The sequence below is a fragment of the Lolium rigidum genome, chromosome 2, assembly GCF_022539505.1.
Source record: "Lolium rigidum isolate FL_2022 chromosome 2, APGP_CSIRO_Lrig_0.1, whole genome shotgun sequence".
Taxonomy (NCBI): Eukaryota; Viridiplantae; Streptophyta; class Magnoliopsida; order Poales; family Poaceae; genus Lolium; species Lolium rigidum.
In genome coordinates, this window is record NC_061509.1 from 265704408 (window position 1) to 265726997 (window position 22590).

Genomic DNA, 22590 nt, shown 5'->3' on the forward strand with positions numbered 1-22590 from the left:
CCGTTGTTAGCAGTTCCGAAAGTTGGCAAGGATTACACCGTGTATTGTGACGCATCCAAACATGGATTGGGTTGCGTACTCATGCAGGATCGGAAAGTGATATCCTATGGATCGAGGCAACTCAGACCTCATGAAGTGAACTATCCAACACATGACTTGGAATTAGCAGCTGTCGTATTTGCACTTAAAACATGGAGACATTTTCTCTATGGAGCTAAGTGTGAGCTCTATACAGACCATAAAAGCCTCAAATATTTCTTCACTCAGAAGGAACTCAACATGAGGCAGAAAAGATGGCTAGAATTGATCAAGGATTATGATCTGACAATCAATTACACACCAGGGAAGGCTAATGTAGTAGCAGATGCCCTGAGTAGGAAGAGTACTGGGGGAGTGGAACAAGGAATATCACCGGAATTGAGGAAGGAAATAAGCCAAGCCCAAATACAACTTTGGGAGAAGGAAGCCCATGAAGGATTATCGGCGTTGCAAGTAGCCGATGAGTTGAATGTCAACCTGAAGAATGAGATAATGATGGGTCGGTTGGACGATCCATTCATTGTAGAAGAGATGAGGAGAATAGATGAGGGAAGACCATCGAGAATTTCACAGTGGAGAATGCTGGATCTTTGTGGTTCCGAGAAAAGAATTTGCGTTCGGATATTGCTGAAATTAAGGAAGTAATACTCGGGAAGCTCATCAAACACCATATTCCATACATCCGGGAAGTACAAAGATGTACATGGACTTAAAGGAACTATTACGGTGGAATAACATGAAGCGGGAGATAGCACAATATGTGGCAGAATGCCATACACGCCGGCGAGTGAAGGCTGAACATCGAGTCCCGCGGGGAAGTTACAACCTCTACCTATTCCGGAGTGGAAATGGGAGGAGATAGGGATGGATTTCATCACCGGACTACCCATGACTAATAAAAAGAAGGACATGATATGGGTAATCGTGGACCGGTTGACGAAAAGTGCACACTTCTTAGCGGTAAACCAGCAGGATAAAGGAGAGAAACTTATCGATCTTTACATCAAAGAGATCGTAAGTAAACATGGAGTACCTAAGAAGATAGTGTCGGATCGAGGATCCGTGTTCACATCAGCATTCTGGAAGCAACTTCACGAAGCTTTAGGATCCAAGTTAGATTATAGTACCGCGTATCACCCACAAACAGGCGGACAAGCCGAGAGAACCAATCGAGATCTTAGAAGATATGCTTAGGGCTTGTGCCCTAGACTTCGGAGGATCATGGGAGGAGCATCTACCTTTAGCAGAGTTTTCATACAACAATAGTTATCAAAGCGACATCAAGATGGCACCATTTGAAGCTCTGTATGGAAGGAAGTGTAGATCACCCATATGTTGGTATGAAGCCGGAGCAAGCAAAGAGTTCAACCTCGATTATGTCAAGGAAAAACAACAAATCATTGACATTATCGAGAGGCAGAGCTCAAGATAGCCCGAGTCGGCAAAGAGTTACGCCGATCAGAAGAGAAGGACGTGGGAGCCACAAGTTGGAGACATGGTTTATCTTAAGGTAAGCCCGATGAAAGGACTCCAGAGGTTTGGAGTAAAAGGGAAACTCAGTCCTAGATATATAGGACCTTTCAAGATACTGAGTCAGAATCAAGGTTTAGCCTTTGAGTTGGATCTACCGGGAAGGTTAGCTCAAGTTCATAATGTATTCCATGTGTCACAACTTCGGAAATGTTTGAAGACCCCAGATGAACCAATATCACATAAGGAGCTAGAGTTACAACCAGACTTGACGTACATTGAGAAGCCAGCCAAGATTCTCGAAGAGAGCTGGAAGCAACTCAGAAATAAGGCGATCAAGTATTGCAAGATACAATGGAAGCATCATCCCGAGAGGGAGGCCACCTGGGAAAAAGAGGAAGACCTGAGGAAAACATATCCCGAGCTATTCAGGTATTACAACCACAACTTCGGGACGAAGTTTTCTTTAAGGGGGAAAGGCTGTAATGTCCCGGGTTTAGAGACGATCGAGGGGTAGATTTTAGAAAGGGATGTGCATTGCATAGTAAATTCAGGGAAATTTCGCGCTTTTAAACAAAAACTGCATCGAAGGGGAACAAGTTTCTCTCTCGACACCTTACAGGGTTAGGGTTTCGAGAGTGCGACAAACTTGCAACTCACCTAACTAAACTAGGGTTTTGAGAAGAGAGGAGAGTATTGCATTACAACTTAAGTTGCATGATTGAATTCAAACACAAGAACTTTGGAATTTCAAATTTAAACATCATATGAATATCTCATAATTCAAAATTGAGGTAATTCATTAAACAAATATTAATAATCAAGAATATAAACATTACATTTATTTAGTAAAGCTCATTAAGGAAACTTTGAGCTTTATTAATAATCACACAAGATACATTGTCTTTACAATATCCAGAATTGAAATATAAAATATTACAACACATTACAAGAATTGAATAAATAGAAAATAGAACATGAAAATTACAAAGATATTGTAAATGGCTAAACTAGATAAGAAAATCTTCATGATCTTCTTGGACATCACTTGATTGAACTTCTTGATCATTTCCTTAAACCTGCATAGTAAGACAACAAAGACAAGAAAATAGGGATTATGCCAAGTGGTAAAACCACTTGGCGAGGTTAGCAAATATGATCAAATTGAGAGGATAACTCAAACAACTGCCGGGGTGTCAAGCCAAAGGACCAAGTCCCAACCTATGAAGCACACGGGCAGCTCACGGGGATAGCTGCATGTCTCACAACACACACGAGACCGGGGGAGAGTCACCTAAGTGACATGGTTGTGCTTGTCGACCAATGAAGCGAGGTGCTTGGATGGTATAAAAGCCTTTTCACCGGCAAACCCTAGCTGATCATCGGCAGAATCTCCCGAGGTAAGAACTCAAGAACAGGGAAGAACACATAGCTAGCCAAAACCCACCGAGAGACAGTTCCACCAAGAGCGCTGGCTGCTGAGCAACAAATCATGGAATAGATCAAGCATCAGCTAGCCAGGAGGAGCAGGGCAAGCAACTCAACCATCAGATCAACACTGAAGAAAAACCTCTACACCAACATCAAAATCTAGGAGACTGGAGTGAGGTATATAACTCAACATGAACAAACCGGATGGTTTTGTTCATAAATAAGCATGTGCATCAAACACACGAAGCAAAAGGGTGTGAGTACCCTGTTTGTGTCATCATACGGCTACTAAGCCATATGGTGCAAGCAAGAGTAGAGAGGCCACTGGTTAAGCATCTAAAGGGAACAACAGCCATGTAAATTAATGCATAAGCGAAGAAATCCGCGACGAGATGAAGACACAGCTAGCCTGGCCACATACTCAACACCTATAGCTATTGATTCCATCAGACTGATAGACATTATATGTCTAGTTAAGTTTGTCAACAGCAAAGAGCCACTGGAAGTCCAAATCTGGATCAACCAGTAAGCATCTAGTAATCACAGCAAGCCAACAAGAGGTGGGAGCTTCACGAACGAGTCAAGAATGGCTGTTGAGGCAACCTCTACCACTTAAGCAATCAAACCATCAAACCGGCACATATATCATTACCCGGAAGGGTTCAAATGAAGCTAGGGTCCCCAATAGATGATTGGCATCCCTCTAGCTTAACTAAATTCATTCATATGATCATCAACTGCGAAGCAGTTCACATCATTTATCTACTTAATGAATCAAAGCTACACGAGATAAATGAAACAGAGAAGTAAGCTATGCACCGAGGCCATGCGAGATGATCCAATGGATCATTGCGAGATAGTAGCGAGGGCTTGAGCAAACACCAAGGAGTACAAACACAAGCCAGCGTGTTACACGACATCGGGAGAGCATCGGCTAGACACAAGAATGAAACAGCAGACCATTCATCAAGCAGCGATGATCATAAGATCATCAGGACTTGATCAAGCATGCTAGAACCAAACCTAGCATCAACACTTTAACCATATAAATTAAATGGCCACAGAACAGGAACAATGGCATAGCAGATAATCAAAAATATGACAAATAATTGTATGCAGTAACTTATAATCAAGAGAGGGTATTGTCTAGACCAAAAGCATGCTCAAGGGAGCATGTCCATGAATTATAGCACTACTCGAAGAGCACCCAGGTGCCATTGGTTCTTACAAATTTGCAAGAGTTGCACACTTGCCAATCAAGCCAGAGTAGTATATATTAACACATTTGATGTCGAGGCAAGCATAGAACCAAGAGCGAGAGGCACGAGGAAGAACTCTAGCTAGTAAAGCAAACTTTCACGGACATATAGCTTAGCAATCTTGCGCGGTAGCACACGCATAGCGCAGCGGCATAGCATAGCGAGGAGCGAGGCAAACATGGCGGCTGCGAGAAGAACATAGCGGTGCTTGCGTAGGCAAGCACACCACGGCGAGCAGGTCTAGAGGTGGAAGAAGGTCGAGGCACGGGGAGGGGAGCAGGAAAGGAGGCGCACTTACCCGGAGTCGAGGAGAACAACGCAGCCATGGCGGCCACGGCGGCACGCGTCGGGCGAACGACGGCGCCAGGCCATGGCCAAGCCAGGCTGTCGTCGGGGCGCAGGGACCCCAGCACGCGGCCACGCCAAGGCGTCAAGCTCGTCGGCAACGACGAGAGCGCGGCGATTCGCCCGCGGCCATGTCACCGGGGCGTTGAGGAAGAACGGCGGCGGCGGGGAAAAGCAGATCGACGCGGATCAAACGAAGCGCCGTCGAACGGCGGTTCGATTGATACCCATCTCACCGCCGGCGGTGGCCGGAGTAGGCCGGATTAATTCGGTGACGGCGGCGGCGACCACGGGTCGCCAGAGCACGGGAGAGGATTAGGGTTTGGAGAAGCAGCGCGAGGAGCGGGTGTGAGCGACCGACCGCTCGGGTCGGTTGGACCCGAGTCGGTTTAGCCAAACCGCTGGGCCACCACGACGGGTGGGCCCAGGGACATTTTGGGAATTTCACAAATTCCAATTAAGGCAGAAACTTTGAAAATACATAACAAATTATTAACAGCTCTAAAAAAATAATTAAAAATATGAAAACCACTCAGAATAAAATTCTCTATCATAATAAAATATGAAATGGATTTTTTTGGAGATAAACTTGAATAAGTTCAAATTTGATGAATTAATAATAATTTAAATCACACATATTATTTTCAATAATGAAAATAAGTCCATTAATGCATTTGGACTCAAAACACCTTGACAACATTTCAAGGCTGGATTTTACTTTAAATCATGTATCCCCAAATTATTCTTAGTATTAACCTCTTACATGAAATAATAACAATATCGGAAGGGGGGAACAAACCCTAAAAATGAAATCATGCATAATTGCTTCTTTAAACATTGCCCTTATCAGACAATGATGCTATTTTTCAGAACAAGAGGACAAGGGTCAGTCCATACCTTCCAACTGCAGAGTTTTGCGGTGTTCGAGGCAAGTTCATCACTTGCTCATGTCATTTGAGTATTTTTATCAAATTACTTGCAAAGTATTATGGTTATCACTATTGCACAAAAATCAAAACCACTACTTTCATAACTATGAATATGACTATGTGGTGGGCAATGGAACCATGGATTGTGTTGATATGGTGGAGGTTCCATTGCACGGGCTTATATCCATCTAGGATTAAACAACAAATGTCGCCAGTGATTCTTGTGACGTAATATCCGTGTTAACCATAAGATCCGGAGTGGGACGGAGTAGTCAAAAGTGTTTCCACCTCTCGTTCATCAACGGATGCGCTTTACCGTAGACACTTGTATCTGTCAGGGCAAGCGGTAGGCTGGGGAAGCCTTAAGTCCCCACGGCATAGTCCGTAGACCCTTGTCGCTCGAAGTGCAAGCGGTGGGCTGGGGAAGCCTAAAGTCCCCACGGTATTGCGGTCTATGATGGGTTGCAGCTACCGGCGAAGGAGTTTGGTTAACGAGTCCCAAGCTGTTGTCGTGGTCGGGGTCCATCCTTAAGTGGTATAAGAGGACCGACGAGGACCCGGGGTCGGGGTATGCAACAAAGGGTGGGTGTTCGAGGTAGCGGAGGAACATGATTGGCTAGACCTTATACCGGGCCTCACACCAAAGGAAGTGTGGACGGGAAAGCTGCCGGTTGGCACCAAGGTTAAGATCTCTTATGGGTAAAGCAACACGCCTCGCGAGTGTAAGAAGCGTGACCTGTCACTCCCTGTTCCGGGATTGAGGAGCTGACGAACGCGGCCGGAAAGGAGCTCCATGAAGTTCTAGTAAACCGGTGAAGGCTGACGGACATAGCTCTTTGAAATAAAAGCAATCTCTTGAAGAAATGTTTATCAAAATTTGCATTGGTATTAGACTTCCTGGTTTAATATCGTAGCTAGTGCATAAAACACCTCTTATCTATAATGAACTTGTTGAGTACGCTCGTACTCATACCACTCTTAAATCCCATGCTTAGATTGTCTGAACCATGCGGAGGAGGACAACGACAACCATGATGGAGCCGAGATCATCGGCTACGAGGAACCAGAACCTCTCGGGAGGTGTTGAAGGCGTAGACTACATCATAGTCTACGGATCCGGGGAGGCTTCGGGAGGAGAACAAGCCTAAAGATATCGGGAGGAGTAATAGTCGCCGAGCAGCGCGAACTCTTACTATATAGCTGCTCGAATAAATCCATGTTCAGTTTAATGAGACAATGGTATTGTAAGTTAAGTTGGGTTCGCCTCGAACCCAGGAGTTATCCTCTTAGGACCCAAGAGGAGCTCCAAGACGACTTGTGTATGCTACTTGTAATAATATGTGAATGAGTTATGGACCCTGCTATGTTCTGTTGTACTACTCTGAGGGATGTAATATTTGCGGAATGGTACTTCGCGAGTGTTATATCAACGACTGGCATACTACAACATGCAGTGGTATGCAGGGTCACCACACCATCTCCGCCGGCGGCGCATGACCCTTTTCCGCCGGCCTCTCCTCGGCGTGCGTGGCCCCTGCTCCGGCCTCCTGCTGCGGGGCCGCGCTCCCCCCGCGTGCGCTGGGCTTGGCGCCCCCGACGGCCGGCCTCCTGGTGCGCCGCGCCGCACCGCAGTTGCTCTCCGTCGAGCGGGCCTCTCTCCTTGGAGCCCTGTGCTGCATCCGCGCGCATGGTGGGGCTCCCCTGCGGTTCTGGCCGTGAGGGCTTCAGGTCTCCTCGTGTGAGGCCTGACCCCCTGGCTGCGGCGTGGTCCGGCCGGTTCGGCCGCCTCCGAGTGCTTGCTCCGGGTGTCCGGCCGTTGATCCCGGGCCCGGCGCGCGGCTCGGCTCGTTGGGTGCGGCCGGCGTTCCGCCTCTGCGACGAGCCTCTGAGTGGGTGCCCCTCCTCCCGGCGGGTCTTGCCGCTGCTCTCCCATCGCGGGCGTGGGCCCTCTGCAGATCGACCGCTTCCCCTTCTCCGGTGGCCCGTGTCCACCCTTCGTCGCGGTTCCTGCGGGGCGGGGGAGGTCAGCCTGTCCCGATGCTTCGGTGTAGGTGCACATCCGGGCGAAAGCTTGTGGACGACGACGCCGCTGGCGCCGTGCTCCTCCTTGGAGGCGTCCTTTTGGCTTTGCGCACCTCCTTGTTGCGTTTGGGACAGCTCTTGCCTCTTGTCCTGCCGCTGCCTGCTTGCTCGCATACCTTCGGGCCTAGGTTGTTGTCATGGTGGCCCTGCCCGAGCCGCTTGGATGTTCTGGGGTTGCCTTGGCATGCGCCCCCTCGACCACGGGGTCGGCACACCGGTGTCGTCGCCCCAGTCTCGGCTATCCGACGCCCTTCGACTGTGTTGGTCTTGGCGGCACACCGTCTACTGCAACGCCGGCGGCACACCGGTGTCGCCGCACGGACTCGGCTATCCGATGCCCTTCGACCGTGCCAGGGCGCTTCTTCGTGTGCTTATGTTGGTGTCCTCGAATTCCACAACCTGCTCCCTTCGGTCCGCCTGCCTGCGGTGTGGTTTCTCTTCGGAGTTACCCGTCTAGCGGTCGGCGTGAGGTCCTCAAGGTGACGTCGGGTTGTGGTTTGTCTGGTTCGTGCTTGTGGCATGACGAGTTTCTGCATCGCTCTTCGACCACGGGGTCGGCACACCGGTGTCGTCGCCCCAGTCTCGGCTATCCGACGCCCTTCGACTGCGCTTGGTCTCGGTTATGCAGGTCTTCGTCGTTGCCCTTTACTCGCCATGCCAAGTCATAGTGACTGTCCTTTGAGGTGCTGGCCTCCCGGGGGTTTCGGTTGGCTTCGGTTGCTAACCTCCCCCTCCCCATTGTGTTCCCTTTTTCTAGTTTGCTTTTTTCAGTTTTTTATTTGTCTTCTTCTTCCCGGTATCCCCTTGTATTTCCCCTATCTGTTGTAAGAACATGGGCCTTCCAGGCTACTTTCGTGGAATATAACAAGCGGTGGGGTTTTGCCCCCCCCCCCCCGTCAACCTCGAAAAAAACCTGGAAACACAAATTCTGTTTCCGCTGGAAAACGATATTCCATTCTTGTTCCGTTTCCACCATAAACATTTCTATCTCCATTTTGCAAAAAAAGAAAAAAAAAACTTTTTTTCCGGAAAAGTCGAAAAAAATCGCTCCATTATCATTCCAGTACGGAATGTCACATGGAGTTCACTGGCGCGCATTGCATGCTCCCAATACACATGCCGGAACAACTTGCAGGATTCAAAATAATGTTCCCGGATCCCTGGGATTTCGCATGTACACCGATCAACTTGCTACACGCATGGGGTACGGTCGTATGGAGCAGCAGTGGCTGAGGCCCGAATGTTCCCCTAAAATCCTCCGTGGATTCGTGATTCCTGGTTGGGTCAAGCGACCCATACTGGCTGGATCTGATGATTACTGGTACTAGCAGCACTGTTGGCGAGTATGACGGTCAAGCGATGGAGGACCATCAGCTCATCATTCCTTTTTCCCTTTCTTTATCACCTAGGGACCATTTGCAGATGCAGATGCAATGCAGCTCTTCCTTTTTTTGAGGGCTGGCTGGCTGCGGTCAAAGGTAGAAAAGGGAGCGGTCAACGGATGTTTACCATGACTCTGTGGCTGCGTGTGGCGTGGCACGAAAATAGAATACCCAACCATAATAACTAACTAAAATTCGTAAGAGCATCCCACTCCCGTCCTCTAAACGGTAAAAGTGTTGGATCAGTCGAATGGTGCTGCCCACGTGGTGTTGTATTTGTTTGAAAAACTTAAATTCAAATGGTAATTAAAAATTATGAAATTTATATAGTAAGAGAACGTAGTTTCTATCCGGCGCTCCCTAAAAACCTCTCGGTATGGTTTGAGGGGAGCGGTAACCATCAACATTTGCGTGCGGCCGAACTCCCTGAACGTAGTTCTCCCACTGGCAAAGCTCCTGGCCTCCTGGGGGTACACGGTGCACGAATTCCAATGGCCAGCGAAAAGATAGAGGCATGGAGGCTGGCAAGGTGTGGCCAGTGTCCAAGGTCCAAGAACATGGAGATGTGGCGTGGTAGACAAGACTGCACCGGGCTGGCAGTCACACACAGGTTTTGAGTGCGGCAGGTGGTGAACAGCAAGGCCAGGCGCTGCGCTGCGCTGCGCTGACTGGTACTGTGTGATGGGCAAGCAACCGAGTCAGGTTTCCAAGGCAGGAAGGCAGCGTGGCGTCTCATCGCGTTGCATCGGATCCGCTTCTTCTCCTCCTCGGCCAGCGACTCCGCTCGATGTTTTTCATGCTTTCTTCACACTCGCGATATGCCGCTGGGATCTGCGCGCAATGCTACTGTGCTCTACTTCTTGCGTGCGAGTCCGGAGAGTTAGGGCGTGACCGTTTGTATATATATCTAGATGTTGTTTAGTGTCTAGATATATATTCATTTTTTAACAAATCTCAAACAACCTTCATAGGACTGAGGGAATATATACACTGAAAAAGTAAATAGAAGTACATGAAGGAAAAAAAAGTTAAGTTCGTGTTAATCTGGTGCCTAAACCAATAACAGTGTGATTGAACAACATATCAACAAACAACTGGACCAGGGATACATGGAAATTTTCCATTTCGTATTGACTGACATCATCATCTGTACAACAGCGTGTCAAGATATATGTACTGTGTCATGAAACTAAATATGTACACCAAAGAGGACTTGTCATCTTGGGATGGTTTTACCCACCCGAGCTGGATTAGCTATTTCCACACTTTGACGGCACCGTCTCTGCTGGCCGATATCAACCTCTGGCTCGACAGGTTGACAGATGCCAACGCGAGGATGGCGTCCCGGTGGCAGCCAGCGGAATCGGCAGCAGCCATCGCGAGCTGCGTCTTGTGCGTCAACCTGGATGATGGGGTAGGCTGCTTACACGTTTCCTGCACCCACAACGTTGAACTCTGTTAGCGTCAAAGAGAGATTCAGAGAGACTGACTGCCCCCGCTGTTTCCAAGCACCACCACTAAACTGGTGCAATCAGATAACCATGTAGGAAGTCACCAGCATCGTTTTGAAGATTATAAAGTGATGGATTGGTAAATTCAAAAGGTTCCTGGGTTCATAATACTACTTTGTAACTTCAGATAAACAACAGAAACAAAATTGCTGACACTGTTTTGGTAAACTTACCTGTACAACCTGTACACCGTAGCTGGATTTTATATCATAGCACTCATCATTTCCAACTCCTTTCGCTGAAGGGCCAGCAATGCAGAAGCTTTGCTCAGGTCTTCAAAATCATCAAACATAAAAACACATTAGATTACAGGTGGTGAAGGGGGGAAATGCAGAAGCAAGAGGGTCTGGTAGTAATATTCAACCTGGCCTGGTCCCAGTAGCGTATCTTCAAATCTGTTCCTCCAGTCAACAGATCTCCCCCTGGCAAAGGAAGCAGGCAACGGATGCCAGGAAGGCGTGGAGGCGGACTAGATAATTCCTCAATTCTGTATTTGTAGCTTCCCGCTCGCCTTATGTCTTTGGCGTTTGTCTTGTTAACAGGTCTTGATGGTGTCTTCAGCATAACAGCCTCATTCTCGATGCTTGCTGTCCTAAACATCTGTACAGTGTTTACAACGAGATACCGACCATAGTATTAGATATATCCATCTTTTCAAAAGATGTTGGTACTTGCACAAGATGATATAAAGCTCATGGAAGCACTGAAAGGAGAGCAGGCATTTCACATTCTAAATACTGTGAAGTAGCACCAGGAGCTTCTAAATCAGGATTACAAGGGTGTTCAGTAATGTCTCAAAGTCGAGTTAATGAGATATGCTATAAAAAGAATACTAGAAAGAAATCTATTTAATTACCTGGTGGCAGCTACCATTCTCAGCATTCCACAAGGAAACTTCATTGTAGCCTGCGGCCACAAAAACCAGTGGTCTTCCAGCAGAAGATATTGAGTTGTGTGGTGGTATAAGCAAGCACAATTTCTCTATAGGGGTTACTGTGGAATAGTTCCATGAGTTGACAGGAAGCAAAAACCTATGATCCCACAACGTAAGAACACCTCTTGAAGACCCTGAGATGAACCAATTTCCACACTGGCCCATCACAAGCGCTGAGATATAGCCCTCCTCCGGTGAGGATTTAAATGACCAAGATTCTGAATTGGTCCTTGCATCCCATTTATGGATGTCACAATGTTCAGTGCTGAATAGGATGGTTGGGCTAAAGCTGTCCGATGAACAATTTGCAACACTGAGAATAGCACCTTCTTTCAGATCTTTCCTTTTTACGTTAACGATGCCAGAATACCTCTCTGCAACACTCCCAACACCGCGTGCGCAGTCAACAGAAAACAAGTGCAATGCGCCATCGCTATCACCAACAACAACCTGTGAACTGCCAGAAAGCATTGTTGTACATAGAGCTTGGCTACTACCCAAGTTATATGTCAACCTTGATCTGAAGGCAATGTCCTTTTCCAACTTTCTTGTATCCCATATCTTAACACTTGAGTCATCCGAAGCCGTCACAAAAAAGGTGTTGTCATCTGACACCGCAATATCATTGACAGACAACCGATGTTCTTGGAGATGTGCCACTAGAACTCCACGAGGCTTCCAACCTGTCTCCAGAGCCACTGCTGATCTGGTGAAGGAGGGCGACACTGCAGTCTCAGAGTTGGAGACGCCATCACCTGGCACAGACAAGCTGCTCTTCATTGAGTCACTGATGCTTAAATCACCATGCCTGCTACTGAAATGATTCTCTCTAGTCTGGAGGCCTTGAACTGAACTTGATAAACCTGGATGCCGGTTGGATTCCCAGGGCATAAATATTTCTCCTAAACCACGCTTATCAGTGGTAACAGAATATGATGGAATTCCCTTAGACAATCCATCATAAAATGAACTGCTCACAGTAGATGCATGTGGTGCGTAGCCATAATATAACGATTTATCTGAAGAAATTGAATCTTTGATGTCCAAAGACACATTGCCAGACAAATTAGATGTTCTCAACCTTACAGCATCTTCCAGAGTGGCAGAGGGCCCACTTTGTGTCGTAGCAGGATATTTTCCACCAGGTAATGTCTGTTCTTTTTTACCATCACCCTTCAGTAAAACGTTTCCTGTGTCCTTGGTAACCTCTAAAGCTTGGTATAAGACTGCTTTCGAGACTGGAGGCTTAAGACATGCAAGAAGAGCAGCTTCAGACAATGAAGGTGGCTCCCTGTGTAGAAAATGCCTTAGATGTGGAGAAAGGTACACATAAGTATCTACAGGCCCTAAGCTCTCGCTACAAGCAGCAATAAGCCTTACAGCAGACCGTTTAACCCATTGAATTGGATGACATAGTAGAGGAAGGGCCTTCCCAAATAAGCCAACGATTACCCTTTTCCTCAAGTAACGACTTTCACACATCATGGTTAAGCAGTCAAGTACGTTTACAACCACAGCTTCCATATCGTCACTTAGTGCCTGTTCAAGATAGGGCAAAAGATATTCCTCGACACTTCTTGAACCAATGAAGTAGCAAACAACGACAATTTGACCAAAGTAAACTGCACGGAGCTGCTCATCATGGTCATTCAGAAATGCTGGAAGTATAGGAAGAAGAAAATCATTACTTTGTCTGTGCCCAAAAAAGTAACATAGATAACCTATATCCTGCAGGAGAGCTCTGCGGACATTAGGTGTCTGCTTTGGTCCCATTACCAACTCTTGCACTATGTCATAAATACTTTTCCTCAGACGTGCAAGTTGCCGATCAATTTTATCATGCTTCTTCTTCAGTGGTGCTTCTGCAGACTGTGATCCAGCAGCAACCACTGATTTGTCTAGAGGCCCAGCATCAGTTATGCTCCGAGAACGAAGCAAGAATCTATAAGCTGTTAAAGCTAGCTTATAAATGTTACTGGCATAGCAAACTCTGACACTCTCCTCTGTATCATCTGGGAGCAAAGAGAGCATTGGGAGGATGTACTCAGGGAAGATCATTGCATCACTGATAGGGAAGTCTTGAACAAGACAGAGAACATCAGACAAGGTTTCCAAAGCAGCGCAGCGAACTATGGCAGCGGGATCTGAAAGCATTGCAATAACATAGGGAATAACCAGCTGCAAGCGACTATCGTCATCTATGTATGTGGAAGAAATCTTCAGAAGGATGAGACCGGCCCTTCTTAGTTCTGGTTTTTTGACACTTCGTATGGACGAGCAGATTAATGAGGCAAGCAAGACCATGCCTTCACAGCTCACCTTGGAATGTGTCTGTTGGAAAATGTCAAAACTATAGGTATCCGATTGGGCATCATAACCAGACACTAAAGCAAGCAAGTTACTCTTGGATATCTTGTGCACATGGGATACATCATTGCTCTGGGCCACCAAGACACTTGTAGTTTGACTTTGAGTTTGATTAACCTGCTGCGAGGGCCCAATACCATTTGCACGTGAAACATTTGAAGCAGCATAACTTTCTGTGTCCTGCATGACCTTTGTGCCTCCATGGACGTTCCTTTGCTCCACTTCCTTGAGAAGGAGATTGAGATCTCCAGCGATCTGACGATGGTCTCCAGGAATGTTTCTCTTAACTAAGGATGCACTTTTGGCAGATTCTCTCGGTGAGTTTGTAACTTGTCCTCCAATGTCTTCCTTCCCAGATACTTGATTTTGTTCACCTGTTAAGCCACTTATCATCATGTCATGTATCCTTTCAAAATTTTCCTGTGTCTTCTCAACCTGTATTAAGTAAACTATGTTAGGATGCTCATGGTGAATAGTGGATGGACCAGAAAATGAACATGAACTAAAACGATCCTTACCCTAGCATCTGAGCCAAGTGGAACAATATCCGAGAAGAAGTTGTGCAATCTTGAAAAATAGGTTGGAAAAACGACAGTTTCATATTTTTGCAGATAGCTTTTACATGATAGCCTTTCTTTGGGGTCTAATTGAATCATGTGAAGTACCATGTCTTGGATACCAGCATCTTGTATCTGAAAGAACAAATTAACATTGATCACTTTGTTGCTGGTATATCTCAAAGGAATGTATCAATCCTAGTGTTAGGTGACATCATCACATAGCAGCAAATGAAAGTAGGTTTGTATGCATAGTTGCATACATGTAAAAAATAGTCCCTACACCAGTACACCATGCATTTTTAGTACATATATGTTTCACAAATGAATTAAAATAAGAAGGAATGTATACCTACAGAGTGGCCAAGTTCGTTTTAATTAATTTAGATCCACAGAGAAAATATCGTTTTTACACAAAAGACCATTCAAACCCTTTGGTACTATATGCTAGTTGATTAGCTTGAATACCAAGCACTCCATTGTTTACTCAGTTGCAAGGATTCAAACATTGCAAATTTTATTACCAATTGAAGCTCTACATTGCACTAAAATCTGCAATGGATCATCCACTTAAGGGCTTGGGGAAAAACAAGTCATGCTCCAACAGGCAGTAGCTAGTACTACTCTAAAGCATAGTCCAAGAGATATGAACAGTCAGTTCAGGACCAATATTTGGGCAGATACCCAAAGTTTATGCATCATACAGTACATGCAGTCATAGTTCTCCTATTCTACTTGTGTTGTTATATTGGATTCCATGCCAGAAGCTAAGAAGGTATTGCATTGCAAACTACAAGTTTAGAACAAAATGCCCAAGTAGTCATGACTCTAAAGAACATGATTACAGGAACTGTTGGTCCTACTTCACTAGAAGCAAGCATTACTGGCCATATAAATGAAATAATTCTGCAGGCATCCATGGAGCAACCAGAATATAAAGTTTCTCAGAAGTGAAATAATTCAGAAAAAACACAGAAAGTATTTCAAAGAGTGAGAAATAACAGAAAACCTTTTCTAGGGTATGCATAGGGTCATACTGGCCACGCCGATAAGCGAGAAGTTGTGAAAGCTCAAAGAGGGGCTGACCTTCCAAGAAAAGTTCAGCAAGAACACACCTGGAAAGTAGGCAGATAGTGCATACCGTTGGTGAATAAGGAAATAAGAAATCCATCAATTTCAATTTATATTTTAGCACAGTAGAGTACTGCAGAAACTACAAGTAGCTAGTGAAGAAATACATGGAAAATAACATTTATTTTGAGCAACAAATCTTCTGATATTTAACTGCACAGCACTCCTCAATCTTGAGAAAAAAATTATTTGCAACGCAATATTTGTGAGCAGGCATGCAGCCTCAAGTGAATCCAAAATGGTTTTGAACTCTTGCCCAGTCTATTGGTAAACTCAGTACTTCACTGGTGGGTACTTTCTCTCAAGGTAAATATACAATGCATCGTAGCAAAATACATCATGTACAGCAATGATATTGCTGGCCCAACAGGTAGATTGTGCATAAACTTATTGAAGTAATCTTCCAATAATAATCATCAGATTTGATCTGATAAAAAACACCTTTTTCTCATATGAAGATATCAAATGACAATACATCCCATATGATCAAATTAACATGTTCAAGCGAAAGATAGTGATGAGGTATCACTAATATGCGAATGGAAAACAGACAGATAGAAATGAAACAACCCAACTCTGGACAAAATTAGCAAAGATCTTACACAAGAAAATACTACATACCCGAGAGAAAATATGTCCATGGAACGTTGCAAAGGTGCATCTGCTGAAACCTGGGACTCACCACCATGTTCATGTAATCTCTGGACAAAAAATGGAATTTAGTTTATTTTCACAGTACAAATAGAGCATGTGCCAGAGAAGATATAGGCGGTCAAAGATATAGCATAAAAGTATAAAAGAGAGCAAGCAAACTGGGATACAATGGACAAAAGAGCATAACTTTATTTTTTTTGACTGTAACTTTGGTGAAGGGACTAACCTCAGGTGCTAGGTAGCATCTTCGCCTTCCGCCAGTGTCAAAGAAGAAGGAAAAATCAGATGGATCATCATCCGGGATGTAAGTTGGCTTAAAAGACGCAAAGTCCGTGAGGTAGAGCCAATTCCAAGAGGTAACGAGTACATTCTCACATTTGATGTCACCTAACAGAAATAACGGTGTAAATATGAATGAAAGGGAAAAAAACTAGAACCAATATGACTTAGAGAAAACCTTCTCACCATGGCAAACTCCCTTACTATGGCTCTGCTCCACAGCATGGATTAACTGCACAACCAAATGAGCTAAGTCGACAAGCATATCTGGAAAGGAAAGGGATGACAAATGACCCTTGCACGTCCCACTAATTCAAGATACGAGATTCCTATAGTCAACTAGCATGATCAACTCCTTTGCATTTTAAATACTACTAATGACTATTCAACAGCAGCAACAAAAAAAAACAAGGGCTCACCTGAAAAGCGAGCCATTTTTTCTCTATCTGACTGAGGAAAGGGCGCGTGCTAAGTCTATCATGCAGATTGCTGTAGAAGTACTGCCTGAGGAGATATGCTGCCTTGTCCGTTTGAAACCATATCTGAAAAAACATTTGAAGCCCTGTGAGTCAGCATGCCAGGTAAGGGAGAGGGAAAAGCAGGTATGCATAACAAACTAACAAAGCCTCTGTCTCTCTCTCAACACTGAAACACAATGACATATTTCAACGTTGATGCATAGGTCATGTTATGTGAACACATGAAAGTAAGCGAGCATACTCCTGACTGCTAAATGATAATCTGAAAATCGGGATTTCACCTGACATCCGAGTCAAGGAAGCAGAAACCCCTAAATGTTATAACAGGCATTCCAACCTAAAAACCAGTTTACTGTAAATCCAACCTTGCTGCATCGGCTGAACTGAACGAAAGCGCTACAATCGTCGCCAAAACCAAACGGAGGTAACAAATAATACACGTGACATAAGATGTCGCTAAACCTCACTAAATGCCACATAATAACGCCCTATAGCAATAAACAGCAAGTAAATTGTTTCCCTCGTTCGTAATGCACGGGCAAAGCTGCATAGTATGGCATACGGTACAGTGCAGGCGGGGTGGTCACCTGGAAGGGCAGGACGTGGGAGCCCTCGAGCCCCTGGAAGGCCCTCCGGATCCGCTCCAGCCTCCGCTCATGCTCCTGCGAGGCACGGGAAGCAGATCTCAGAACGCGGTTGCCCAAATCGGAAGGGGGGAATAACCGAGTAAGGGTGGATGGGGGATTGTGGCTACCTTGAGGTCGAGCGGCTCGCCTGCGCGCTTGAAGTAGACCTTGACGAGGAGGAGGCCCTCGTCGTGCTTGCAGAGGACGGACTTGAGGAAGCGGCCGCGGGAGACGACGTCGAGGAGCACGAGGTTGTAGGTGGAGGGCAGGTCGTGCAGGTAGTACTCGGTGGCGGACGCCTGCGTCGTCCGCGCGATCTTGTTCCCCATCCTCCTCCGCCGGTCGCGGTGGAGGGGGGCGGGGCGGGCGGCTGGCTCGCCGCCGGTGAGAGGTTTTGGTTCTGGGCGCGGGGACTGCGGGCTGGGTGGCGTGGGGCGGAGGCGATCGGGGTTTCCGGCGGTGGAATCAATGGGATGGGAAGTGTGTCGTGTTGGGCTCTGGATCGAACGAAATCCCCTGCGTCTGCGTTGCGGTGACCTGGTGCGAACCGGTTCCGTTCCTGTCGTGGAGGGAACGGAAGCCGTTTCTACTCTTCCGTGTTCACTTGAATAGACTTTGTTGTCCCAGAGACAAAATCACAAGTGAGAGAGTAGACATCTCCAAATTTAAACAAATCTAAAACATCTTTTATGAAACTCGATTTTTTCCAGAATAATAGTACTTCCTCCGTCCCATGAAAGTTATGTCTAAATTTTTTATGTATCCAGTTACTGTTTAATGTCTAAATAAATCCAAATTTTGATGAAGTTAAGATACTTTCCATGTCACGAAGAGAGTATTTGATATAAAGACAAGGACCACATTCTTTGACTACTCTCACTATGATCCAAATTAGTTGAAGCAGATCCACTGAATCTAGAAAGATTTTAGGTAAAATTTATACTACTAAATCCACGTCCAGCATCATATTCTCATGCTATGATCTCGGAAACGAAGTCAAGCGTAAGATGCTTTGCAACATGCAAATCAGAAAGATACAAATAGCAGACCCCCTGATCTGATATACACGCCAGACACATAGCTAAATGGGACACTACAGTTCCGTTTACAGCATCGACAGTATTACCTTGCCCATCTCATCTCATTACACAAGTCTTTATAACTGGGTAAACCACAAAGGCCGCGCCAAAGATTCAGCTAATCTCACCAGCTTCCTGGTGGCGAAGTTAACAACAGACAACACTGTGCTAGCGCACCTGGCAAACGATTTCAGCTGACTGAAACCGGCGTCCTACAACAAGCTTCATCAAACTACACAAAAGGATACCTAATCCACACACACCGAACCTCGTCACGCTCTGAGGGTTGAGATGCTACGAACAGTCTGAATTAGTGGTTGAAGTTCTGATTAGTATCTCCCAGCTTCCCCTCCTGCAGTGGAAACAAAGGGTTAGCCATGAGCCAGATGCATAAAGGAAGACAGGGACTTGAGCTTTAAGCGTTCTTACTGCTGCTGCTACTGTAGAGGGCCTGTGGCATCACGAGGCGGCTCTTCACTTCCATTTCCAGATTCTGTAACATGTTTTTATTATTATTTTAGTAGTAAAAAACAGCAACAAGAGATGGGTGTTGTATTAGGAGCAAGCATATACCAGTAATGGGTGCCAGATTTTCTTCTTTGTACACTCCAAGAGGTGACCCGTGCACAGATAAGAGCATCTCCCCGTTCTTGGGTACTCTTACAGTTTTCGGTGTCATGCCAAAAGACAGTCGGCTACTCGTAGCCTGCGCAGGATTATGTTACAACCAATACGTAAGCTTATAAGGCGATTCAAGACCCAACTATTCAGTTTGATGATCCAGATTTCAAATAATGAGATAACATTTCGTGTCTAGAGGGTAAAGCACAAACCCCAGGTGTCTGTAGAGAATCCCCTGCTCCTGTCATTTCGCCTTCGGGTAGCTCACTCCATGTCTTCAAAGCAGCAGAGAACGGTTAAGAGTTGTGAAGGGACCAGCAAAAATATCTGGTACAGCTCTACAAAGTACTTACAAAGTTGTTAAAATCTAAGGTGCTCTCGATGAAGTTCTTCTGCACTGCACACATCATACAAGGTGCGAAAAACATTCAACCCAGCAGATTTGGTACCTATAAGAGTAAATCATCAACAAACGGATAGCGCTCGAACCTGAATCTGCCGAGAAATGGAAACCAGCAGCAGTTGCCAATGACGTGATCGAAGCTCGTGAAACCTTGTCATCCCTGTGGTCTCCATACATGTGATTATCCCACTCTTTCCACTTCAACTCAAGCTCATCCTGCTTTTCATTCGGGACAACTGATACATTGGGCAAGTTCTCCTGAAAATAGTGCAAGGCACACGCTTCTTCTTGCTCCTTGGAAATGTAGGTTCGCACCAAGTGCAGCCGAGAAAGTACGCTCTCAACCTCTGCTGCTTGAATAGCTCTGATGGCAGCTTTCCGACGTTCAACTATTTATCGATGAGACTGGATTAGCATTGAAGTCCTGATCATTACGTTAAGTGAAGTGGCAGTGCTTCTAGTATGAAATGCATCCTTAATGTATTAAATACTGAGCAAGAAATATTGAGAAATTTTAAGTAGTTAACATTTAATAGCAAAAGGAGTAATCCCTTTACTAAGTGATAGTCAGAGTGGACAAGACATATTAAAGCCAACTTCCATTACAATATATTAGTAGTAATACTCTTCAGTACCATATTTTATTTGCACTAGATTACAAACCTTGCCATTAACATTAAATTTTGAGTTCAACCTCGATTGCAGACTGAACTGCAAGTACAACAATAATGATGTCGTTACATCTTTGTAAAAATTGTGGATGCTGCATCCTTCACAGCAAAGTCTGCATTAAGGAATGTTTCTTGCTTACTCGATACAATTTTTTAACTGATTCCTGCAAAAAAATTGAACCATTGCTTTCTACAGCTCGAAATCTAATTTATGCAAAAAAGGAAAACTTGTACTAAAGCAGTCATGATTAGGGACTCGATCCTTCTGGTGAATATAGGTAGTTATATAATCTCCCGCATAGTCTCTCTTTTCGATTAAGGAGCTCCCCGCTCCCGATTTCATATCATAATGGAACTGGTCAAACAGGTCCACAAATGTATTGTTGACACAGGGATTCATGCAATCACGCCAAGCCCAAACACACACCACACTTAACCCCAAAACACGCAGCTTCACAAGCCGTTCCTACGAACCTATGAAAGAACTGAAGTATATCTAAACGTTTACATTGGAAAGCATCATTTCATCAGGGCAGAAAACTGCTGTATCCTGCAACTCACAGGTCTGACTGATAGCTACAAACTATAAAACCTAGATTGGATTTCAAAAATGTTGTGCAGGACATATGAGGAAGGAGCAGGGAGGGAGTTAGGGCTTAGAGACCGTACTCTCTTGGTCAGTGAGCCACCGCAGCTTCTCCTGCACAGGCGCGTCGGGGCCAGGCGGCCCTGGTGGTGGCGGTTGCTGCTGCTTGGTTGTGGTGGCAGCAGCCCCCTTTTTCCCCCGCTTCCTTGGCGGCATCGCCTCGCGCTTCGAGGGAAGATCCTGGGAAGCGAAATCTGGGGAAAGAACAGAAAAACAAACATACTAATGTGAGCCTACTGTTCAAACTCTATCCAAATCTGGGCACTTCTGAAATGGTAAAATGACACGTCAAGTTGCTGTCCGGAAAGTTTGAGCCGCCCAGACAAATATGAACAAAATACAGAAAAAACAAGCATACTAATATGGGCCTGATGTTGAAATTTGAGATGAATCTGGGCAAGCGACGATACAAAATGACATCTGAAGTCGCTGTCCAATACAGATTACTGATAGAGAAATAAGCATACAATAGAGAGAGTTCCTGTCTATCTTATGTGACGGCGAATCCCATCCCCCTAGATCCATTTCCCCGTGCTAGAGTTCATACAAACAAAAAATCGCAGCAGACATGAAACCCTAACTCGCCCATCCAAATCCGAGTTCTGAACAGCAACCTAGGGCGCCAGGAAATGGAGCGAGGCGAGCTCACCTGGGAGAAATTTCGGCTGGTTCGGACCGCTGGTGCTGGTCGCCGGGCGTCCCCGTTGCAACAGCCGGCACTAACAGCGGAGGAGGCGGGCGGGCGGACGGTCGGGAGCGCGCGGAGGAGAGGACGGGGCGGGACGGGGGCGCGCCTAGGAGAGGGCTGGGTAGGACGGTGACCTACGGAGGATGGCCGGAAGGGACGGTGGAGGACGGCCGGCGGGGAGAAGGCGGAGGAGGACCGGCGGACTGCGGCGGAGAGCGGTCGAGCGGGGTCGGGGGTGGACGAACATCAGTCGATGAGGTGGTTCTGTCTGTGTCTCTTTGGGTGAATTTTACTAAGGGCAATTCTGTCTTTTTCTATCTCCAATTTCTCCACTCTTTTTGTTTTTGAACGGCGAAGCGGGGTTTTTTCTTCTTTTGAACAACTCAAGTACTCAACACAATTTATTTATCTGCTTCTGCTACCATAGTTACGTCTGCAGGTATGAAAACTAGGGAAAGTTTTGGTTTTGCATTTTTTTTTTAGGGGATTGAGGGCGACTTCTTTTGGGCTTGTAGCCCTGCTTCTCGGTACTAAATCGTTGAAGCCCAAAAGAAGTGTTTAGCTTATGCCCAGCTTATTTCCACCGAGAAGCGAGCATGTTGTGCAATTGGAGAAACTGCCCGACACCCGTTTCCCGAGCTTCTCCGCGAGCCAACCGAACCGGTACATCAACTAGCCCCTCAAGTTAATGCAATTTACGGCAGATGCCACTCCGAAGCTGTCATCGTCATCGAAAATAGAAAAAGGAAAAAAAAACAAAGCAAAACTGGCCCACGTCCGCCCGCTCATAGCCGCCCACCCCGCCCCCGCGTCCGCCGCTCGCCGCCGGGCCCGCCGCCGCATCCGCCGGCCCCGCCCTCAGTTCCTCACGGCTGGCTCTCCTCACGCTGCACGGAATGTCGCCGCTCGCAGCCGGCTCCGCCCGCTCGTAGCCGCCTACCCCGCCGTCGCGGCCGCCGCTCGCTGCCGTCCCCGCCCTCAACTCCTCACGGCCGGCTCTCCTCACG

At 46.2% G+C, this 22590-nt stretch overlaps 2 protein-coding genes across 3 annotated transcripts; both read right to left on the reverse strand.

Annotated features, from left to right (window-relative positions):
* Positions 1-9956: 9956 nt before the first annotated feature.
* Positions 9957-17756, reverse strand: LOC124693379 (serine/threonine-protein kinase VPS15-like). The gene is made up of 12 exons (XM_047226860.1): positions 17604-17756; positions 17437-17511; positions 16790-16912; positions 16557-16602; positions 16318-16478; positions 16059-16138; positions 15316-15421; positions 14268-14441; positions 11305-14184; positions 10813-11048; positions 10622-10721; positions 9957-10371 (listed from the first exon to the last, which is right to left on the reverse strand). Exons 6-12 carry the CDS (start codon positions 16076-16078, stop codon positions 10192-10194), a joined length of 3696 nt encoding a protein of 1231 aa, XP_047082816.1. The 5' UTR covers positions 16079-16138; positions 16318-16478; positions 16557-16602; positions 16790-16912; positions 17437-17511; positions 17604-17756; the 3' UTR covers positions 9957-10191.
* An 823-nt stretch (positions 17757-18579) lies between these two features.
* On the reverse strand, positions 18580-21587 carry LOC124688718. Of its 2 annotated transcripts, none has more exons than XM_047222355.1 (8): positions 21545-21587; positions 20919-21089; positions 19665-19967; positions 19529-19572; positions 19388-19450; positions 19128-19260; positions 18987-19047; positions 18580-18906 (listed from the first exon to the last, which is right to left on the reverse strand). In XM_047222355.1, the coding sequence occupies exons 2-7, from the start codon at positions 21049-21051 to the stop codon at positions 18992-18994; spliced, it is 732 nt and encodes a 243-aa protein (XP_047078311.1). In that variant the 5' UTR covers positions 21052-21089; positions 21545-21587; the 3' UTR covers positions 18580-18906; positions 18987-18991. The 2 variants fall into 2 exon arrangements, with proteins under 2 accessions (XP_047078311.1, XP_047078310.1); XM_047222354.1 differs by having other exon boundaries at positions 18984-19047.
* Positions 21588-22590: the final 1003 nt, after the last annotated feature.